General features: G+C 40.2%; 1 protein-coding gene across 1 annotated transcript in view; it reads left to right on the top strand.

The window, feature by feature from the left end:
• LOC147021793 (trafficking kinesin-binding protein 1-like) overlaps positions 1 to 23,719 on the top strand; it is a 178,422-nt gene that overhangs the window by 90,831 nt on the left and 63,872 nt on the right. Inside the window, 1 exon segment of the mRNA XM_085892158.1 lies at positions 21,903 to 21,979. Within this exon segment, the coding sequence (XP_085748284.1) occupies positions 21,903 to 21,979 (77 nt within the window).

Raw genomic sequence — 23,719 nt, 5'->3', positions numbered from 1 at the left:
GCTTTGCAGGCAGGATGTTGCATCACAAAGTGGACTGTCCCTCAGATGGACTTTCAGCTGGGCGTCCTATATGCTCACATATAGTCGGTGTCTTTCGCGAAGAGTGGGTGCATTATCCCTGGCAACCTAAACAAATTACCAAATTTCTGCCCAATTTTGCTCCAGTCGAACGTCGGGTCTTTTTCAGCCAGTTCGTGTAAGACTTTGGCGAAATACATTCCCTGGCAAAACCCACAAGAAGGTGGGAATGATTGGATCTATTGAAGAAAGTAGTAGTTGGAGGCCTTTGCTTATAGAAATAGGCACAATAATGTGTAGTTGAGAGATTTTGTCATTATGGAGTTGGAGGCTCAAATGAAAGTGTTGAAAATCAAGTTGGTGGCAAATGGGATAAGAAAGAGGATGGAACAGTGGATGATAATGCAATTTCTCGTTATATTTTTTGATTGGCTGCGCAATACGGCGATGATTGCTTGCGGAGGACATCGGTATTCAAGACAACTATGAGAGCAAGACAAGTTTGACAACCGGAAGCTTCAAAGAGGACTTTCTTTATTTGACTGGTTCGAGTTATTTGAAGACGGAAGTCAAAGTTTGGAAAATGAAACACACACACACACACACACACACACACACACACACACACACACACACACACACACACACACACACACACACACACACACACACACACACACACACACACACACACACACACACACACACACACACACACACACACACACACACGACGGCCCATCTGGAATCCAGATCAACAATGCAAACATCAAGCGAGATGAGGATCCCATTTTAGATTGACCGAAGAGTTTATCTTCGTCACGGCAGTGCAGAAGTGAATCATACATTCCGTGGGTTGTGTTGAGTCTCACCATTCATGACAAATTATTATTTGTAATTAAAACCAAAATTCCAGTTTACATTTTAACAGCCCATTGTTTCTTGTGCTTCATAAGCCAGTTCCCCCCCCCCCTCCAGTCACAACATCGTTTTATTTACCGGTTCCATGTTTTGAAAGTCTTTGTACGCTCGTTTTGGAGTATTACTGACTCGGGATGTCACACTATTTTTGTATTCCATCGGGTTTCTTTCCTGGGTCGTAATTGCACGGCAGAGGGAGGCTGAAATGACAAAGAATGACTTTTCAAGAATCGATGCAGATATACACGTGGCAACGGAAATTTGTCAAGTATGAGCCTGGCAGAGAATACTGAACTTGTTCTAATGAAGTTGTTGGTGAATAGGTGGAAGTCATGAATGTAAAACTGGGCCACCCTTTTCTCACTCAATATCTCTTTTGAACACTCAAGCCATTCAGAGTCTCTCCGCATATTATACGTCGTGGGTTACTCGTAATTGGCTGAAAGTTGACGAAGGAATGGTCACGGTCGCAGGAAGCAAGTTTCGGTGGGTTAGCATCCCTTTGTGAACTCTAGAACTTTTCTGCCGATCCGTAGGCCGGCAATAGCCTTGACAAAGTCTAGTATCCCTCTTATGCATAATTGGCCTACTCTGAAAAGGAGGGAATTCATCACACTTAGTTTGTGATGGTTGTCTGACTAATAAATGTCCGCAACATTGTCTGCCTAAAACTGCCGATTTCACATCACTTTTCATGAAAGCACTCGGCAGCAGTTTTTTTGGGGGGGGGATGATAATGATGAAGGAAATGAATGGAATATTCGCCACACATATTTGATTTCTACATTTGCCTTCAAATCGAGAGCACCCCTTTTCAATGGTTTACTCCAAGGATAATTGGCGTGGCTTGGCTTGTCCTTGCCGGCAGCCCCATATGTATAAATCATGCGGCTTGAGAGTACCGGTGGAACTGGATTTAAAAACTACCTGTTCACTGCAGTGTGGTGGTTTTATGTGGAAATGGAGTGGTTTTACGTGGAAGCGAATACTATTTTAAGATATCACATATTTGCCGTGAGACATGTTTTATAACGAGGACTGAAACTCACTCTGCTCTTTGGTCTCCGTACTGCGTTGGTGTGATTCGTTAGACCAGAACAGCTTTTGTGTTTAACATGTTTATCGACAACCCTCAATGTCATCGTGCTGTCACATGGAAAGTTGGATGTCGAAGTGAGACTTTACCAGAAGACACATCCATTCTGTGAGTGGCTTTGCTTAGCTATTTGAAACACATTCGCTTCAGAACTCGATTTCACCTTCCTTTTCCTGACCAAGTGAACGTCACAACAATGACTACTGGACAATGGAGGATTATGACCTTGAGATAAATGAGAATTTCGCTCTGGATATATCGGATGCTACAACTCCAAGTCGTGTAAATGTGACTTGCTGCAATGGTGAGGCCGATGTTTCTGTCATCGTCTCTTGTGGTGAGGAGAGTGACTTGAACACAGATAACAACGAAGTGAGCAGCGTACAAGATGAGGATCTGCAGGAAGGTGCCTTTCTCATTTGGATCAAGTTTTGTTTTCTTATTTTTCTTTCACCAGTGCTGCAGATACGGTGTGTGTCTGTGTCTGTGTGTGTCTCTGTGTCTGTGTGTGTGTGTCTGTGTATGTGTATCTGTCTGTGTGTGTATGTGCGTGTATCTGTGTGTGTGTGTGTGTGTGTGTGTCTTTGTGTGCGTGTGTGTGTGTGTGTGTGTGTGTATCTATGTATGTGTGTGTGTGTGTCTTCGTGTGTGTGTGTGTGTGTGTGTGTGTGTGTGTGTCTCTCGTAAGGAAGAATATTATCCACTTGGTAGAGAGAATGAGTTTTGTGGAGCCACAATTTGTAAACAACAAATAAAAGAATTTAATAAGGGTAAATATAATAGTGGTTTTGCCCGAGTTTATATCATGAAAACAGAAAAAACAGGATTATATATAATAAGTAAAGAAATACAAAATGATTTAACTATGGGAAGATGGGGAGGTGTTTCATGTCATAATATTATTCTAACATATATTTCTAATACATAAATGATGGCAAGAAGGCTTCAAGAAAATTATAATTTCTGTGTCCAAGCATACCTTCAAGAAAAGGGTATTCAGTATTTTAATAAATATGTTCTACAACATAAGAATGAGGTATTTTCAATAAAAGATTGGCATGATGCTGATGTTGATAAACCGACAACTTCAGATTTAATTGGAATGTTAAATAATGAAAAAAATATAAAGTTAAGAAAACTTGATGCTCTTTTCGAAATTCAAGAGAAATTTTATTGGTTTCCTGTTGTAAAAAAAAAATTATTTTGGATTCAGGAATAACAAGAAATCCTGATGAATATATGTATGATATTCTATGGGGTGTAAGTGATTCAAGGATAGTAAGGGATGAGGGAGTTGAAGAGGAGCAAAAGGAGAAGAGAGAGAAGGAGGAGAGGGAGAAGAAAGAGGAAAGGGAGAAGAAAGAGAAGACAGAGAAGGAGAGAGAGAAGAGAAAGAAGGAGAAAAGAGAGGAGAGGGAGGAAAGAGCGAGAATGAATAAATATGAAAATATGGAAATCAGTGAGATTAGAAAAAGATTGGTGGTATTACAGAAAATAACTCAACCCACCGAGGAGGAAAACAAAGAATTGCAAAGTCTATTAGCAGTATTTTCGAAAAGACCGTTGACATCCTTTTCATGGAGAGGCTATTGATGTTAATTAAAGTTTTTTATTTTTTCTTAAATAAATGGAGGAGAGAGTGAAGGCATTTCTAATGATTCTTTATGTTTTAAAAATTATGATTCAAATGTGCATGTTGGAAACTAAAAAGGTTTTTGCACTCTGCAGGAATTTTTCTCACAAATAAATGAGTTATTGTCTCAAATGTAAAAAGAAAACTAATACGAAAAATATCTCATATTTTAAGTGTAAAAATAACAGAGTTATACAAAAAGGTATATGTTCGGTGTGTGGTTCAAAAAACATCAATTTACCTCCAAACACAAACTCGGAGGAGATATACAAAAGTAAATTTACAGGAAGTAAATTTACAACTACTGGAATACCGGGGGAATTACATCTACCAGGGTATTCTTTCTGTGGTCCAGGCACAAACTTGGATAAAAGATTAGATGAGGCAGACAATCCTAAACCATGGAGCAAACCCATCAATAGGGTTGATGAAGTGTGCATGAGGCACGATATTGATTATGGGAATACCACAACGTTGGAAGAAAAGCATGAAGCCGATAGAGAAATGTTGTATAATTTGTCTCTGATACAAAATCCAACCTTGAGAGAAAAAGTTGATAGGTTCATCGTGAAGAAGATGATCAGTGCTAAATTGAAACTTGGACTTGGAAATTCAAAAAACTTATAGGCTCGAATGATGTCATTAAGATTGAAGAGCAATTTGCTGATGAATTACATAAACCAATATTCACAAAGTTTCAGAGAAGGAAGGTTTATTCCAAGGAAGTAGATTATATCTGGTCCGCTGATTTGATTGAACTCAATAATGATAAGGGGTATAAGTATGCTTTAACCGTTATTGATTTGAGGAGTTGATACGCATGGGTTGTCCCTTTAAAAAACAAAACAGGTAATACTCTTATGTTAGCCTTTCAACAGATATTTAATAAAAGTAAGAGAAAACCTAAAAAAATTGTGGACTGATGAGGGTGGAGAGTTTTATAACAAGACATTTATGAGTTTTCTAAAAAATAACAGTATTACATTATACAGTACCTCAAATGAAGGGAAGGCCGTTGTTGTTGAACGTTTTAATCGTACCTTAAAAGAGAGATGAGATAAAAAAAAATTCACACAACTCGGTTCACAACAATGGTCATCTTTTATTCAGGATATTGTGGATAAGTATAATGACATGATTCACACGTCAACAAATATGAAACCATCAGAAACATTTCCAAAATTAAAATATGAAAAGGAGATTAATGTCAGAAAGCCTAAGTTCAATGTTGGTGATATCGTAAGAATATATAGGGGGAAATCTCATTTTGAAAAAGGTTATATTAAACGATGGACGAACAAACTTTTTTAAATTGTTTATGTAATAGGTACGGTTCCTTGGACTTATAAGATATATGATTTGGAAGGGGAAGAGATTTTAGGTTCATTTTATTCACAGGAATTACGAAAGACAAAACTAAGCAGATAATACCCATGGGAGCAATGGGTTGTCCCTTCACTCCCTCCTACTATACACCTTTGTGGACACTAGAGGGCCAAGTCCAAGGTGTATAACAGTATATAATGTGTCAAGGGGGGACGTGCTTAGATCTGTGAACCCCAAACACAGAATCCTCAACTGAATAGTGAAGGCTTAACTTTTGTTTGTTGATGTGTGCGTGTGCGTGCTCATGCGTGTGTGTGTGTGTAATTGGTGCAATGGGTTGGCGCTTCACTCCCTCCTACTATACACCATTGTAGAAACTCCAGGGCCAAGTCCGAGGTGTATAACAGTATATAATGTGTGCAATGGGAGCAATGGGTTGGCGCTTCAATCCCTCCTACTTTAAAACCGTTGTGGACACTCGAGGGCCAAGTCCGAGGTGTATAACGGTATATAATGTGTGTGCAATGGGAGCAACGGGTTGGCGCTTCACTCCCTCCTACGATACATTTTGTGTTTCCTACGAAACACAAAAACGAGCTGAAACATTTAACAGGGGATTTATTTATAATGGGGGGGAGCAGGGGGGAGCACGCAAGGAGCAGAGTTATCTGATTATAAGAAATGCAATGTACAAGCAAAAGCACTTAACCAGTTTCGACTTAAAGACAGGGCCCCATGGACACACACACACACACACGCACACAGATACCCAGAAAGAAAAATGGACCTTCCCGCCTCGTGCGGTTTGGCCGAGACGAGCAAACCAGACCGGTGTCGAGATGCGACCAGCCCAGCACCAGCGAGATGTGTTCCGCGCTCAGCGTCGAGAGATGCGTTCCGCGCTCCAGCAGACCAGACGCTCCTGACACCGCGCCGTCCCGTCAACCACGCTCTCTTCTGGCGGGAGGGGCTTCTTCTTCTCGCCACTCGCCTCCCGATTGGACTAGTCGTTCTCACGCGACTCGTGGTGGCCTCCCGATTGGCTGGGGGCACGCGTGTAGTGCTCGTCCTCTGCTCATTGGTTGGAGCTTCGAGCCGAAGCGACGGAGGCTCCGCCCACATCCTCAGCTCTGGCCACATGCCTAATAGTTCTGGTGCTGAGTCGGAAACGGGGCGGGTGAGACGCCCGCTCCTTGCCGATTGGCTTTGAGGGACGCCAAGCCTATGTTAGGCTCCGCCCACGCGCGCGCTTGCTGGCGAGCGCGCGAAGAATGCCACGAGCGTTATGGCGACTGGTCGAGTGGGGGAAGGTGGCGTTGTTGTAGTGGATGTAGTAGTAGTAGTAGCTGTAGTTGTGAGTAATGTAAAAATCCTATCAAAATAACTCTGCAGTGCACGAACATTTAATTCTCATTAGACTAGGGGATGGATTCTAACTAGAAACACATACTTACAGAAATAACAACTACGGGGACTGCTGACTCTCTGTGTGCAGACGGCTTCCAAATCCGTAACAGTATTGCCAAATTTGGAGGTACCGGAGCTCTGCAAAAAATGTCGGCCGTGACGTCATCACCAGATCTACCGTCGCATCAAGTTTTAATATTACGCTCACCATTTGATTTCCCAAAATGAGTGATAAATGAAAAACACTTTTTACCATGATTAAAAAAAACACTCATACCCACTTGATCTCACAATTCAGAATTCCATTTTTTTTTTTAAATGTCTGATCAGGAAGTCTCCACTCTTACACCAACTATGTATAGCCTGGTGGTGGCTTAGTGATTAGGGTGGCTGGCTTACTATCCTAGGGTCCTGAGTTCAAGCCCCGTTGGCTGCTGAATTAACACCAGGTGGGGTTGACTCAGCCTGTCATCCTTCTGAGGTCAGTGAAATGAGTATCAGTGTACTGGTAGAGGGGCACAGCATCAGCGGCCCAACTGTGCTTCCAAGAAGTGATAGCGACCCAGCAGCCAAGCTTCCATCCACAAGAACAGAGAACCACCTATGTGTTGAAATATAGTTTTTTTTATTTTGTTTTATTTAGTACCATGTGGTAAGAGCTGGCAGGATGGCCGAGGGGTACACACACTCACCTCTAACCTATCTAGCCTGGGTTTGAATCCCAACGCACCTATGAACCATCATCCCAGTGTTTCACAGGCAGGGCCATTCATCAATGTGCTTGCCGTCCCTCTGATGGACGTTAGTTAAACTGGACATCCTGTTTGCTGTTATTAGTTATTTTGTTGTTTTCACATTGGCTGGTGTCTTTCGTGGAGTTGACGAAAGAAGATAAAGCTTTGGGGCCTGATAAACATCCCAGAGTATTGAAGGAGATTGCAGAGCAAGTGACCACGATGTTAACATGTATAACGTCATGCTTGTCTGCTCTGCTAACATGTGTCCCTGTTATCTCCGCCACTGAAGGTGGAAGGAGGTTATGTTTTCTCCCCATCTGTCTATTTCTTTGTCTGTTTGTGTGCAGGATATCTCAAAAAGTGGTGGATGGATTCGGATAAAATTTGGAGGGCAGGTTGGGTATGTGACCAGGAAGAAAGGATTAGATTTTGCTGAAGATCTGGATCTGGATCTGGATTCGGCTACTAGAATTTTTTAAAGTAATTCTTCACCATTGAGAGATTGGGTCAAAAACGATATCTAGCACGATATCTCGAAAAGTTGTAGACGGATTCATACGAAACATGGTGGACATGTTGGGTGTGTGACAAGGAAGAATTGATTCCATTTTGGTGAAGATCCGGATCCAGATCCCGATACGGGAATTATTTAATTTTAAAGTGATTTTCACGATTGAGAGCCAAACATGATATGCAGCATGATATTTCAAAAATTTATTGGGCCCGATATGTTCTCGTGGATCAGGCATTGTGTGGTGGAGGTATACGCTCTACCGAGTGCCCTTCTAGTTGTTGATGTATTATCGGCCTACTCTTGCTCCACAATAGTGTGATAGCCATTCAGATTATTTGCAAGAATAGCCACATCATTGATCCACCCAGACTTCAACTGGTTGGAAGCATCCAAAGTTTTCCTTGTCTTCATGTCTTCCAGGGTGTAAAACCTTTTTGTAAACATAAGATAATTCACTAAATCTGAATATAAAATGTTTGAAAGTTTGTCTCACTTCTGGACCTTGCTGTATCTGGCAATTCATACAGATCTGTGTTGCCTATAAACCTTTATTGTTGTAATACTGCTCCCGAGACAAAGTGCCCAATGTGTTGACATATCCAAGCTTCGGGACAAGCTTTGACCTCAAATATTTGGCCATGAAATTGATGAAAGCACACAAAGCACAATAACTCAACCGATCGTGAATGTGGATGTTTTTTTTTTTTAATATAAACTGTTGCGGAGCTTCGTAAGCTCCACATTGGATGTATTGAGGTGCCTGAGTGCTGCTCCAGTGTTGCCCGGCTGCACTACACCCCTAACACCACACACGCACACACGCCAGGAATATGCAAGTCACAGTTTGTCAAATGTAAAATCACAGACTGAGCAACTACTGAGTCGAAAATGAATGCGTATTTAATTGTTATTGATTTTTGTTTTCACCAGTTGCAATTTAGAGATCTTGTTAACTGTATATCAGATACCTAAACAGGGTTGCTGTGTGGCAGGCACTCCTGTTGATCAGGACCCTTGCAGCAAGAGCTGGTGCAGCACAGGGCTTCATGGACACCATTGCAGTTAAGAGGTGGTCCTTGTATATACACCCTTATGGGATGTACTACAAGGTCATCTCTTGAGGGGAATCCACTCTGTCTGATGAGTGAACCACAGTTATTCCATGACAATTCATTCTGGCCCTTTGGGTTAGAACGTATGTGCATTCAATTGACGATGTGCTTCAGCCTTTGGGCTGGAGTGCATGTGTTTGCTCACAACTTGGTCGACAGGTTGGGTGTGTGACAAGGGTGACAACGATGAATTGATTCGATTTGGGGGAAGATCCATATCCGGATATGAGAATTTTTTCGTGATTCTTCACCATTGAGAGATGGGGCCAAAATCGATACAGAGCACAATCTCGTGAAACGTGTACGGATTCAGGCAAAATGTGGTGGATTAGTTGGATAAGTGACGAGAACAAGCTGATTAGATTTTGGTTAAAATCTGGCCTATCAGTGGGATACAAAAAGTAAACTGTTCAGCCTGGTGGAGGTATTCGTTCTAGTTTACCTTTTTTTAAAAAAAAAAAGTTTTTTCACAGAAGAGGAGTGAACTCCCAAGTTATTGTATGACCATTCATTCTGGCCCTTTGAGTTAGGATGCACGTGTTTGTTACCCCACACATGCGATGTGAAAAGCGAGGTTAAGCATTTGGGTCACTTCTGTCTGTCCTTCCATCCGTCTATCCATCCGCAAACATCAGTTTATGATCGAGGAACAATGTACAGTCAACCCCCGCTTAATCGCCGTTCACCTACCACGCCCCCGGTTCATCGCGGGTTTTCCCTTGGAACGTAACTAATTTTTTCTGCGGATTCCCCCGGTACATCGCGGTAATAATATATAAAAGATAAATTATTTAAGCAATAAATTATAACGCGTGGTGCTCGACCAGTCACACAACGCACGAGACAAAGTTTCGCTTGTGAACATCGAATATTTTCTACGTTTTTTTTCTCCAAGCCCTATGATGCCGCCCAAACGCCTTGCACCCTTGAATGCTTCTGGCAAGGAACCGAAGCACCAGAGGAAGGTCCTGGGACGCTCCAGGAGAAGGTTAAGGTGCTCGATATATGCTTCGGGAAGGAAAAAGGTTTGCCACTGTTGGACGAGCACTGCTCGTACCCAGCACCTCAAAACCGAACTGACCAGACTAGTCGATCTCCGGTACCTCAAACCCAATCACTGCCAAACCGACCAGATCAAAGAAATTAAGAAAGAAAATAAAAGAAACAAGCAATAAAAGAAATTAAGAAAGGCAAAACTCAGTTGTCTCCCCAAGAACGACAGAAAATAATTCGAATACTTGGATCAGGGTTTCAAAAGTTTGAACATCTTTTTTCCGAAATAAATATAAGTATGGAAGCAATTGATAGTATTATATCTATGATTTGGATGATACTATTATTATCTCAAACTCCACTAAAAAAGATTACTTCAAGGTAAATGCAATAACTGTAACAGACTGGAATGCAAATGGTACAAAAAGTTTTGAAATATATAATCAACAAACCTATTTGAATCTATCCGAAAATTTCTTGTTGTGTAAATTTACATTCACTAAGGCTGGGAATAACAGAAACGCTACACTCGTAAATGATTTCTTCTGGAAAATGTTTGATAGTGTTCGTTTGTACATTGGAACACAAGAAGTTGAAGCGGTTGATTATGTCTCTGCTGTATCTGAAATGATGAAATTTACACCATATTCATTCGGTGATGGAATGGGAAAGGGGGCTGTCGTAGGTTTTATTCCTGATATGTCAACGGGAACAAACACAGACCCTGGATATAATCAAAGGAAAGGAATGTATAATGATGATACAAAAGCAGGTAATAGTTTTACTGTGGCAGTTCCTCTGAAAGGTATATTTGGATTTTGTGATCATGATAAAGTTCTGTATGGTCTTAAAATTAGATTTCAACTACAAAGGAATGATAATGAAAATAGATTACTTTTTGGTGTTGCTAGTGCTTTTGGTCATCAGAATAAATTTGTAATTGATGAAATGAGTTGGTATATTCATGAATATACACCTAATCTTAAAACAGAAGAGATGTTGAATAGAAGACTTAACTCAAATAAACCACTCGGTGTATCATACCTCAAACGAAGATGTCAACACGTTACATTCAACCAAACCACTTACACATGGAATTTGGGTGTTCTGGAAGGAAAGACACGATATCTGTGGATCATTTATAAAAAGCCAGATGGTGATACTGCGACTGATAAGAATAATGCATTGAGTGATAATGCTAAGGTGAAACAACTTCGTGTTTCTCTAGATGGAACATTTTACCCATGAGAAAGATTGGAAATTAATTGGGAAAAAATAGATTTTGCTGAAGCATACAAGTCTTACCAAAAGGTGTGCGAAAGTAATGGAAATAAAGAACCTATTTTGGATATGACAGCATTTAAAAGTTTGTATACAATCTATGCGTTTGACCTGAGTGCTCAAAAGGAAACTATAAAGTCTAATCGAGTGGATACTTCCCTATACATTGAAAGAGGAGAGAGTGAAGAAGTTGATACATATTGTCTGCTTTTGGAAGAAACAGAATTGCAGGTTAATACAGATAATGGTGTTATGATTAGTCTCACATAATTTTTTTGTTAAATAAATGAGTGGCAAAGTACCAACTGGGGTATATGTTAATCAAATCAATCTTCATAAACTATCAGTTTGTGTTCAAAATCAAAAGCCTTGTACGATTAACATTAATACAATTCAGAGAAAAGGAGCAGTAAGAATTGATGTTTTGCTCACAAGAGAACAGGTTAAAATCTTGAATGATATTGGCTCACTTAAAATTAAAATTACAAAACCATTCTTGAAAAAATATTCAATAAGAGAAACGAGTGGAGGATTTCTCCCATTTCTAATTCCTTTAGTTGCTGGTTTAAGTGTGGTTGGAGCATTGACGGGTGGTATTTCAACAGCGGTGAAAACTGCCAACGAAAGCAAGGCTCAACTCCGGGTTCAAAAAGAATTGGAAAGACATAAGAGTTGGAGAAACAAATTAGTGGAAGTGGTGTAATTGTAGATTTTGCTGAAAAACTTGAAGGTCTGCCAGATAAAGCGAGATTGTTAGTTGGAGATATGCTTTCTTCCATTGCACAAGCAGGTGTAAAATTAACTAAAAGAGGTAATGGATTATATCTTTCTAATAAATAAATGAGCATTGATGAGTGGTTTAAAGAATTTGGAAAGAATACAACATCAAATTTACAACTTGTCAAATATTGTAAGAGATTAAAAATTCATAATGTGGTTATTTGTATGAGAGATGAATTAACAAATGTGCCTAAACATACAAAGAATATTATTATGAACTTAGAAGATAATAATGGGAACGGTTCTCATTGGGTTTGTATTTTTAATAGTCAAGATAAATATTATTTTGATAGTTTCGGTCTTCCACCACCTGTTGAAGTCATAAAATTTTTACAGAATGGTGTTTATCAAACCTTTCCAGTCCAAGAATTAAATTCCAAGTGTTGTGGTCAATTATGTCTGTATGTGTTATTTCAACTCAACAAAAATAAAAATTTTAATGACATTATTTTTAATCTCATATAAATGACATGTTGGTAAAGATGGTTCTATCTTTGGTGCATCCCAAGAACTGGATATTGATTTATCAAATTATTGCACAAAGGCACAGGCTGAACGACATAAATATAATATAACCAAAAATATTAATATGAAAAATGCTTATAAATTAAAAAATTATCCAAGCCCGACTGACGCGAATGACTTGGTGAGATTAAGCGATTTATCACAACATATATCCTTGAATAAAACGGCCGTGTATTCCAAAGATACAGAAGTGTTGATTTTATCTCCAGGTCATACAGAATTCACAGTTCGAATTAAAATAAATTTTTATGAAGAAGGGCGTATCGTTTGTATGAGAATGGAACAATGGGGGTATGATATGAATGATTTAGGGTGTAATTGGTCATTTAAAATTGACCTTGAAGACCTGGAACAATTAAATCAGTCTCGTAAGGAAGAATATTATCCACTTGGAAAAGAGAATGAGTTTTGTGGAGCCACGATTTGTAAACAACAAATAAAAGAATTTAATAAGGGTAAATATAATAGTGGTTTTGCCCGAGTTTATATCATGAAAACAGAAAAAACATGATTATATATAATAAGTAAAGAAATACAAAATGATTTAACTATGGGAAGATGGGGAGGTGTTTCGTGTCATAATATTATTCTAACATATATTTCTAATACATAAATGACGGCAAGAAGGCTTCAAGAAAATTATCATTTCTGTGTCCAAACATACCTTCAAGAAAAGGGTATTCGGTATTTTAATAAATATGTTTTACAACATAAGAATGAGGTATTTTCAATAAAAGATTGGCATGATGCTGATGTTGATAAACTGACAACTTTAGATTTAATTAGAATGTTAAATAATGAAAAAATTATAAAGCTAAGAAAACTTAAGGCTCTTTTCGAAATTGAAGATAAATTTTATTGGTTTCCTGTTGTAAAAAAAATTATTTTGGATACAGGAATAACAAGAAATCCTGATGAATATATGTATGATATTCTATGGGGTGTAAACGATTCAAGGATAGTAAGGGATGAGGAAGGAGAAGAGAGAAGGAGGAGAGGGAGAAGAAAGAGAAAGAGGAAAGGGAGAAGAAAGAGAAGAGAGAGAGAAGGAGAGAGAGGAGAGAGGAGTAAAGAGAGGAGAGGGAGGAAAGAGCGAGAATGAATAAATATGAAAATATGGAAACCAGTGAGATTAGAAAAAGATTGGTGGTATTACAGAAAATAACTCAACCCACCGAGGAGGAAAACAAAGAATTGACAAGTCTATTAGCAGTATTTTCGAAAAGACCGTTGACATCGTTTTCATGGAGAGGATATTGATGTTAATTAAAGTTTTTTTTTTTCTGAAATAAATGGAGGAGAGAGTGAAGGCATTTCTAATGATTCTTTATGTTTTAAAAATTATGATTCAAATGTGCATGTTGGAAACTAAAAAGGTTTTTGCACTCTGTCGGAATTTTTCTCATAAATAAATGAGTTATTGTCTCAAATGTAAAAAGAAAACTAATGCGAAAAATATCTCATATTTTGAGTGTAAAAATAACAGGGTTATACAAAAAGGTATATGTTCGGTGTGTGGTTCAAAAAAAATCAATTTACCTCCAAACACAAACTCGGAGGAGATATACAAAAGTTTTTATCAGGAAGTAAATTTACAACTACTGGAATACCGGGGGAATTACATCTACCAGGGTATTCTTTCTGTGGTCCAGGCAAAAACTTGGATAAAAGATTAGATGAGGCAGACAATCCTAAACCATGGAGCAAACCCATCAATAGGGTTGATGAAGTGTGCATGAGGCACGATATTGATTATGGGAATACCACAACATTGGAAGAAAAGCATGAAGCCGATAGAGAAATGTTGTATAATTTGTCTCTGATACAAAATCCAACCTTGAGAGAAAAAGTTGATTGGTTCATCGTGAAGAAGATGATCAGTGCTAAATTGAAACTTGGACTTGGAAATTCAAAAAAACTTATAGGCTCGAATGATGTCCTTAAGATTGAAGAGCAATTAGCTGATGAATTACATAAACCAATATTCACAAAGTTTCAGAGAAGGAAGGTTTATTCCAAGGAAGTAGATTATATCTGGTCCACTGATTTGATTGAACTCAATAATGATAAGGGGTACAAGTATGCTTTAACCGTTATTGATTTGAGGAGTTGATACGCATGGGTTGTCCCTTTAAAAAACAAAACAGGTAATACTCTTATGTTAGCCTTTCAACAGATATTTAATAAAAGTAAGAGAAAACCTAAAAAAATTGTGGACTGATGAGGGTGGAGAGTTTTATAACAAGACATTTATGAATTTTCTAAAAAATAACAGTATTACATTATACAGTACCTCAAATGAAGGGAAGGCCGTTGTTGTTGAACGTTTTAACCGTACCTTAAAAGAGAGATGAGATAAAAAAAATTCACACAACTCGGTTCACAACAATGGTCATCTTTTATTCAGGATATTGTAGATAAGTATAATGACACGATTCACACGTCAACAAATATGAAACCATTAGAAACATTTCCAAAATTAAAATATGAAAAGGAGATTAGGCCAAAAAAAAAAAAAATGTTGCATTGGCGTAACCCGCCCGACCCTAAAAATTCCGCCGACCCTACGTTTTTTTTTTTTGTTTTTTTTGCTATCGAAAAATTTTGCCAACCCTATTTTATTGCTATTTTTGTTGTTTTGCTATCATTTTCAAGTATCTTGTTGATTGCGATCGCGATCGCAAAAACCCGGAAGTGTTTCGGACAGAACCCGCTGACAAAAAGGGTGGTACTCAAGCCGGGGGAGATTTTGGGATGGATTTATTAGGAAAAAATAAAAATAAAAAAAAAAGATCCCGACCGACCTACCCTATTTTTCAGTGACCCGTTACGCCAATGCAACTTTTTTTTTTTTGGCCTTAATGTCAGAAAACCTAAGTTCAATGTTGGTGATATCGTAAGAATATATAGGTGGAAATCTCATTTTGAAAAAGGTTATATTAAACGATGGACGAATGAACTTTTTAAAATTGTTTATGTAATAGATACGGTTCCTTGGACTTATAAGATATATGATTTGGAAGGGGAAGAGATTTTAAGTTCATTTTATTCACAGGAATTACGAAAGACAAAAAAAATTAAGCAGATAATACCCATGGAAGCAATGGGTTGTCCCTTCACTCCCTCCTACTATACACCTTTGTGGACACTAGATGGCCAAGTCCGAGGTGTATAACAGTATATAATGTGTCAAGGGGGGACGTGCTTAGATCTGTGAACCCCAAACACAGAATCCTCAACTGAATAGTCAAGGCTTAACTTTTGTTTGTTGATGTGTGCGTGTGCGTGTGTGTGTGTGTGTGTGTGTGTGTGTGTGTGTGTGTGTGTGTGTGTGTGTGTGTGTGTGTGTGTGTGTGTGTGTGTGTGTGTGTGTGTGTGTGTGTGTGTGTGTGTGTGTGTGTGTGTGTGTGTGTGTGTGTGTGTGCAATTGGTGCAATGGGTTGGCGCTTCACTCCCTCCTGCTATACACCGTTGTGGACACTCGAGGGCCAAGTCCGAGGTGTATAACAGTATATAATGTGTGCAATGGGAGCAATGCGTTGGCGCTTCACTCCCTCCTACTATACACCGTTGTGGACACTCGAGGGCCAAGTCCGAGGTGTATAACAGTATATAATGTTTGTGCAATGGGAGCAACGGGTTGGCGCTTCACTCCCTCCTACTATACACCGTTGTGGACACTCGAGGGCCAAGTCCGAGGTGTATAACAGTATATAATGTGTCAAGGGGGACGTTCTTAGATCTGTGAACCCCAAACACAGAATCCTCAACTGAATAGTCAAGGCTTAACTTTGTTTGTTGATGTGTGTGTGTGTGCGTGTGTGTGCGTGTGTGTGTGTGTGCGTGTGTGTGCGTGTGTGTGTGCGTGCGCGTGCGTGCGTGTGTGTGTGTGCAATTGGTGCAATGGGTTGGCGCTTCACTCCCTCCTACTATACACCATTGTGGACACTCCAGGGTCAAGTCCGAGGTGTATAATAGTATATAATGAGTGCAATGGGAGCAATGCGTTGGCGCTTCACTCCCTCCTACTATACACCGTTGTGGACACTCGAGGGCCAAGTCCGAGGTGTATAACAGTTTATAATGTGTGTGCAATGGGGGCAACGGGTTGGCGCTTCACTCCCTCCTACTATACACCGTTGTGGACACTCGAGGGCCAAGTCCAAGGTGTATAACAGTATATAATGTGTCAAGGGGGACGTTCCTAGATCTGTGAACCCCAAACACAGAATCCTCAACTGAATAGTCAAGGCTTAACTTTGTTTGTTGGTGTGTGTGTGTGTGTGTGTGTGTGTATGTGTGTGTGTGTGTGTGTGTGTGTGTGTGTGTGTGTGTGTGTGTGTGTGTGTGTGTGTGTGTGTGTGTATGTGTGTGTGTGTGTGTGTGTGTGTGTGTGTGTGTGTGTGTGTGTGTGTGTGCAATTGGTGCAATGGGTTGGCGCTTCACTCCCTCCTGCTATACACCGTTGTGGACACTCGAGGGCCAAGTCCGAGGTGTATAACAGTATATAATGTGTGCAATGGGAGCAATGCGTTGGCGCTTCACTCCCTCCTACTATACACCGTTGTGGACACTCGAGGGCCAAGTCCGAGGTGTATAACAGTATATAATGTTTGTGCAATGGGAGCAACGGGTTGGCGCTTCACTCCCTCCTACTATACACCGTTGTGGACACTCGAGGGCCAAGTCCGAGGTGTATAACAGTATATAATGTGTCAAGGGGGACGTTCTTAGATCTGTGAACCCCAAACACAGAATCCTCAACTGAATAGTCAAGGCTTAACTTTGTTTGTTGATGTGTGTGTGTGTGCGTGTGTGTGCGTGTGTGTGTGCGTGCGCGTGCGTGCGTGTGTGTGTGTGCAATTGGTGCAATGGGTTGGCGCTTCACTCCCTCCTACTATACACCATTGTGGACACTCCAGGGTCAAGTCTGAGGTGTATAACAGTATATAATGAGTGCAATGGGAGCAATGCGTTGGCGCTTCACTCCCTCCTACTATACACCGTTGTGGACACTCGAGGGCCAAGTCCGAGGTGTATAACAGTTTATAATGTGTGTGCAATGGGAGCAACGGGTTGGCGCTTCACTCCCTCCTACTATACACCGTTGTGGACACTCGAGGGCCAAGTCCAAGGTGTATAACAGTATATAATGTGTCAAGGGGGACGTTCCTAGATCTGTGAACCCCAAACACAGAATCCTCAACTGAATAGTCAAGGCTTAACTTTGTTTGTTGTGTGTGTGTGTGTGTGTGTGTGTGTGTGTGTGTGTGTGTGTGTGTGTGTGTGTGTGTGTGTGTGTGTGTGTGTGTGTGTGTGTGTGTGTGTGTGTGTGTGTGTGTCCCCCAACCCTCACATTCAAAATTTCAACCCCAACTCAATCCTCGCCAAACACAATGTCTTTTTCAAAATGAGATTTCCACCTATATATATATATTTTTTACGTTTTTTTTCTCTTCTTCCCATTCTGTCTTTTAAGGCTTTCAGTTTTATGACGTAGAAAGGGGGAGTAAGCCTGCACTTTCTTCCCAGAACTAACAATATATATTTTTTATGTTTTTTTTTTCTCTTCTTCCAATTCTGTCTTTTAAAGCTTTCAGGTTTGATGATGTAGAAAGGGGGAGTAAGCCTGCATCTTCGTCCCAGAACTTTCTTGATCTTGCTCCCATCAAGCACCATCTGACAAAGAACTACATCGATAGGTTTAGATCCCAAAGAGTGATAGCATTTCAAGTCTCCAAAATAAACCCAACTTTCCAAGTCTTCAAGGTATAACCACATTCCTGTTGAGTTTCCAAGATATGTATCGCATTGTGAGTTATCAAGCCAAAACCGACATTTCAAGTGTCCAAAATAAAACCAACTTGCAAAGTCTCGAAGGGATAACTCATTTCCTGATTTTTTTTTTCAAAATTTGTGTCTCCAAGGTAGGTCCCATATTTAGAACCATCTTGGCAGAACCCTTTTCCTGAGTCTCCAAGGTAGTTATTTAAACCATCAAGGCAGAACTCATTTACTGATTTTTTTCAAAATTTGTGAGGTCTCCGAGGTAGGTTTCATATTTAAAACCACCAAGGATAACTCATTTACTAATTTTTTCAAAATTTGTGAGTCTCCAAGGTAGGCCCCATATTTAGAACCATTTTGGCAGAACCCTTTTCCTGAGTCTCCAAGGAAGTTATTTAAACCATCAAGGCAGAACTCATTTACTGATCTTTTTTTTTCAAAATTTGTGAGTGTCCAAGGTAAAACTTGTATTCTGGCTCATCAAGGTATAACTCGTTATGTGGGTATTGTCTTGATAACTCGCAATGAGTACTATTGCTGTAAAACTCTTTTTCAGGATGTTGCTGGTCTCCAAGGTATAACTCTTTGGTTGGGCCATCAAGGTCGAACTCGTTCTGTGGGTCTTGGTCGCTCATAAGGTCTTCAACCAAGCCAACAATTTTGCCCCAAGTTGTGACAAAATCGGTATTTTCATATTGTATTTCAGATACAATTTCCTGTGAGAGAAAATAATAATGTATAAATTAAGTTATTTAATTATTAAATGAGTCAATGCTTAAAAGGAACTGAAAATAGGAAAATAAAAATCTTACCTCAACAGATAAGAGGTTTGAATCCAGTTCATCAACTTGAAGGTTTAGTTCCATACAAATAGTCGATCTGCAAGCAAGCTCATCCCACTCAAGGCATTGCTCGTTCTGTGGCTCTTGGTTGCTCATAAGGTCTCCAAGGTCTCTTTGGTTGGGTCATCAAGGACGAGCTCGTTCTGTGGGTCTTGGTCGCTCATAAGGTCTTCAACCAAGCCAACAATTTCACCCCAAGTTGTGGCAAAATCGGTATTTTCATATTGTATTTCAGATACAATTTCCTGTGAGAGAAAATAATCATGTATTAATTAAGTTATTTAATTATTAAATGAGTCGATGCTTAAAAGGAACTGGAAATGGGAAAATAAAAATCTTACCTCAACAGATAAGAGGTTTGAATCCAGTTCATCAACTTGAAGGTTTAGTTCCATACAAATATTCGAACTGCAAGCAAGCTCATCCCACTCAAGGACAATACAGCACTCCATTGTCCAATTTTTTTTTTAAATGGAGTCTGGGTTGAACCTTTTATAGAGAAAGACTGGTGGGGGTGGTTTCCTTTGGAAATTCCCTGGGCAAGCCCAGGCAAGCCTTCGTTCGGAAAATTTTCAAAACCATAACATTGTAGAATTTCCTCGTGATTTCTTTGAGTCAGAGATGAACTGGAAATGATGTAAGAGCAGGCGGGGCTTAGTAAAAGTGGGCGGAGCTTAGGAAAAGTGGGCGTGGCTTATGAAAATATCTCGCAGACAGTTTGTGGGGTTTGGGAAAAGTGGGTGGGGCTTATCAAAAAGTGGGCGGGGCTTATGAAAGTGGGCGTGGCTTATGCAAAAAATAATCTGAGGCTCAGGAGGTGGTCAGATGAGATCAATGAGAGAAGTTTATCATTTCGTAATGACACAAAAAGAACATCTTGAAAAATATAAAGATTCAAATGTTTTATTTTTCAAAATTTTAGATGGGGATTATTGTGCAAAGAAAAACTATTGAAGGAAATTGAGAATGAACAAATCTTTATAGGTTCAATGAGTGAGCTAAACAATATGCATTGGTTATTTGAAAAAGAGTGTCCCGAGGCTTACATGTTTCAGATATTTCTTCAGAATCACCTTTAACAAATCACATTAATACTTTGCTACTTGAACAAATCTTTATCTTGTTGCATTGGTTATTTGAATAGAGTGCCCCAAGGTTAAAAGGGGAGACAGACAAATACACCTTGGGCTAAAAAGGGGGTTTATTTTTTAGGGAAAAAAATATGAATCGCTGAAAATCCCCCATTCACTGACATGGGGAAAAGTGAGCCAGAATCGGTATACTCACCATATATATATATATATATATATATATATATATATATATATATATGTATATGTATATGTATATGTATATGTATATGTATATGTATATGTATATATATATATATATATATATATATATATATATATATATATATATATATATATATATATATATATATATATATATATATATATATATATATATATATATATATATATATATATATATATATATATATATGCCTGGTGTTGGCTTGGTGGTTAGGGTGGCGGCTTGGGATCCCAGTGTCCTGAGTTCAAGCCCCGTTGGCTGCTGAATTAACACCAGGGGGTTGACTCAGCCTGTCATCCTTCCGAGGTCGGCGAAATGAGTGCCAGTATACTGGTCCCGGTGTATGCCCCGGTTAGAATAGGTGTACCATATCCCTGTGTGTCGTAAGAGGCGACCAGGGTTGGCGTCAGGAAGGGCATCCGGCCATAAAACATTGCCTCACAAAAAGCCAAACCCCTACACAGCAGGGAAAAATGGCTGTAAAAACGGTCATTTATATATATATATATATATATATATATATATATATATATATATATATATATATATATATATATATATATATATATATATATATATATATATATATATATATATATATATATATATATAGGCACGCGGAAACATTTTCTCTCGCTTCACAGCACACAATAAATATATATATGTATAAACATACATACATACATACATACATACATACACTGCGCACATTTGTAAACAATAATGGTGTGTGGACGCGTTGAGTACAACAATAATTGATGCACTAATGAGCACATGACATCTGTTTGGATGGCTTTATTAGTGCATTATGCCTCCAACAGTCATTCAAACCTGTTTATTCAGAATATTTTGTGTTGATAAAGAGTAGCACTGCATTCCACTGAGAAAAATACATGTTAATACATTTATGCTCCATGTGTGGGTTAAACATATCTCAGAACACAAAAATAATCTTGAGCTAAAATACTTAAATATTTCGAAGAATTCATTTCTAGCTGAAAAACTTCTTGTTGTGAAGCAGATGGATGGAGAAAAAAAAAAGTAAAATCATCAATGGAAACTGTTTCTGCAGCTAACTTCACTTCTATGCTAAACATTTGTTGTCCATCTTTGAGAATTTGTTAAACCAATGTTTTGACCACTGAGTTCCCTTCATCCAGGAATAGCTGTGATTTCTGATGTAGACCCGATATTTTCGATAAGTGCCAAAATGTTGGGTCTTTATTTCCATTTAGTCCTGGTGCTTCACAGGCAAGGTGATTCATCAATGTGTGGTACCACCCCTCGGATGGACGTTAAATTTGGCAGCCCGTCTGCCGGAATTAGTTGGTGGATGTTAAAGATCCCATGGTGTCCTTCACGAAGAGTATGTGAGCTATCGCCGGCACCCTGAACAAATTACAAATTCCTGCCCATAACCTACAGGGGCACTAAATCGGTGGCACAGCCACGTCCTCAGCCAATAATGCCACCGTGCAACCTTGTGCTGCATACAAAAGAGGAAGACATCAAACTTGGACATTTTGAAGCTGCCCACAATATATTCAGATTGGTCATTGGTTTGAAAATTATTTTCCAGTTCCATTGCTTACATGCTACTGTTTTGCCCACAGTACTTTGTGCGGAGAGGGTTGGGCAAATCACAAAGACGTACAGTGATATCGATGCCGTCACTCGCCTTTTGGAAGAGGTAAGCTTGGGTTCATCTGATTCTTTCAGTACTGTGCAAACGTCTAAGGCCACCACTGTTTTTTTGACTAATTTGTTATTTCTCTATTGCAGGCAATATAACTCCACACTATGCCCAATATATCAAATGTCGATTGTCGATTTACCTAATTATTCGCGCAGACAGAAATGCCGGGGATTTACACCTCAATGGGACCCGTACGGACACGAGCCGCTTTAAGCAGCTCGCTCCGTTTGCGATTGCCGAGCGGTTTATTATCGCCAAGCCCCGTTGGACCCGATTAGCTTATCGGTGTTAAAAACCAGCTATTTATTCCGAACGCAATTATGGCAGTTCAATGGAGGAAGGGACGCACCGAGCAGGTGAATATTCAAACAATGACATTTGTTTTACACGCATGCAGTCAATGATGCAATGGGGGTAAGGGACAAGACACGAGGAAAAAGACCAACAGCCGTTGTCTATCTATTACGTAATGTACAGGCACTTAACAGTTCTACTTATAGGACAAGGCGCCACAGACTTCCATGCAAAAACCCAGAAAGAAATGAACAGGGAGAACAGGGCCCATAGGCCTTTAATGTTCCATGGAGCTGTGGAGACCGAAGGATCTCCGCGAGGCTGTGCAGGTTACCTGCCACCCTCGTGGTGACTCGCTGGGCAACCCTCGATGTCTCGTCGTCAACACGGCAGCTGGCATAGCGGCAGCTCGGTTGGTCTAGGCCTAGCTGTACGGCCTGGTCGATCGGGCCTAGCCGACGACGCCTCAGAGGAGCGAACGGGCCGAGCTCTTTTAGAGTTGATGCTCTCTTAAGAGCCCGCTCACTCCTCAGCGTCGTTCGGACCGTTATGTCGCTGGCTGGCGACTTCTCTCCGGCTGCCTCCACCCACCCACAATTCTGCATGGTACTGAAGGCTTGGCTGGACTCCAGGCTCCACTCCAACCTCAACCACGACTTCCACTCCAATCTCCACTCCGAACGAACTCAACCACGAACCTGGACTGGACCACAAACCCAGAATAAACTGAAACTCGGCGGTTCAGCCCCGCCTTTTATTGGGTTGGGGGGGGGCGGTGTTTGGTCTTTCACCTCTGACCCTTCACCCCCCGCTGGCTCTGCCCCTTTTGTTATTCTGATCCGATCTTGCCGTCAAACGCGGACAAAGCGGACGTGGTAGAAATCACCTGCCCTCGCCCCAACGAGGGAGTCCCCGCGTCTGTCGGCGGAGATGCCATTCGTCTATGGATGACGTTGCTGGCGAAAACATGGCGGAATTTGTGGAGATGAAGGTGAGGAGATGTTATTCGTTGTGGCGAAGGTGGTGAGGAGATGTTAGCGGTTGTTGGTTAAGATGGTGAGTGGTGTTGGCGGTTGTGGCGACGGTGGTGAGGAGATGGCGGTTGTGGCGAAGGTGGTGAGGAGATGTTGGTGGTTGTGGTGAAGGTGGTGAGATGTTGGCGGTTGTTGGTTAAGGTGGTGAGGAGATGTTGTTCGTTTGTTGTGAAGGTGGTGAGGAAATGTTGGCGGTTGTTGGTTAAGGTGGTGAGATGTTGGCGGTTGTGGCGAAGGTGATGAGGAGATGTTGGCGGTTGTTGGTTAAGGTGGTGAGGAGATGTTGTTTTAAATAACGATGGGAAAGAATAACACTACCTCAAATATGCACAGCCCGGCTCACAAATAAAGCCCGTTAGACATCGGTGGGGAAATCTATCTGGACACACACTTATCGACATAACTG

Source organism: Eptatretus burgeri, chromosome 8 (genome assembly GCF_056783735.1).
Source record: "Eptatretus burgeri isolate ZD-2024b chromosome 8, Ebu_testis_v1, whole genome shotgun sequence".
Taxonomy (NCBI): Eukaryota; Metazoa; Chordata; class Myxini; order Myxiniformes; family Myxinidae; genus Eptatretus; species Eptatretus burgeri.
Note: the sequence above shows the minus strand (reverse complement) of the source record. Positions and strands in the feature narration are given on the sequence as shown.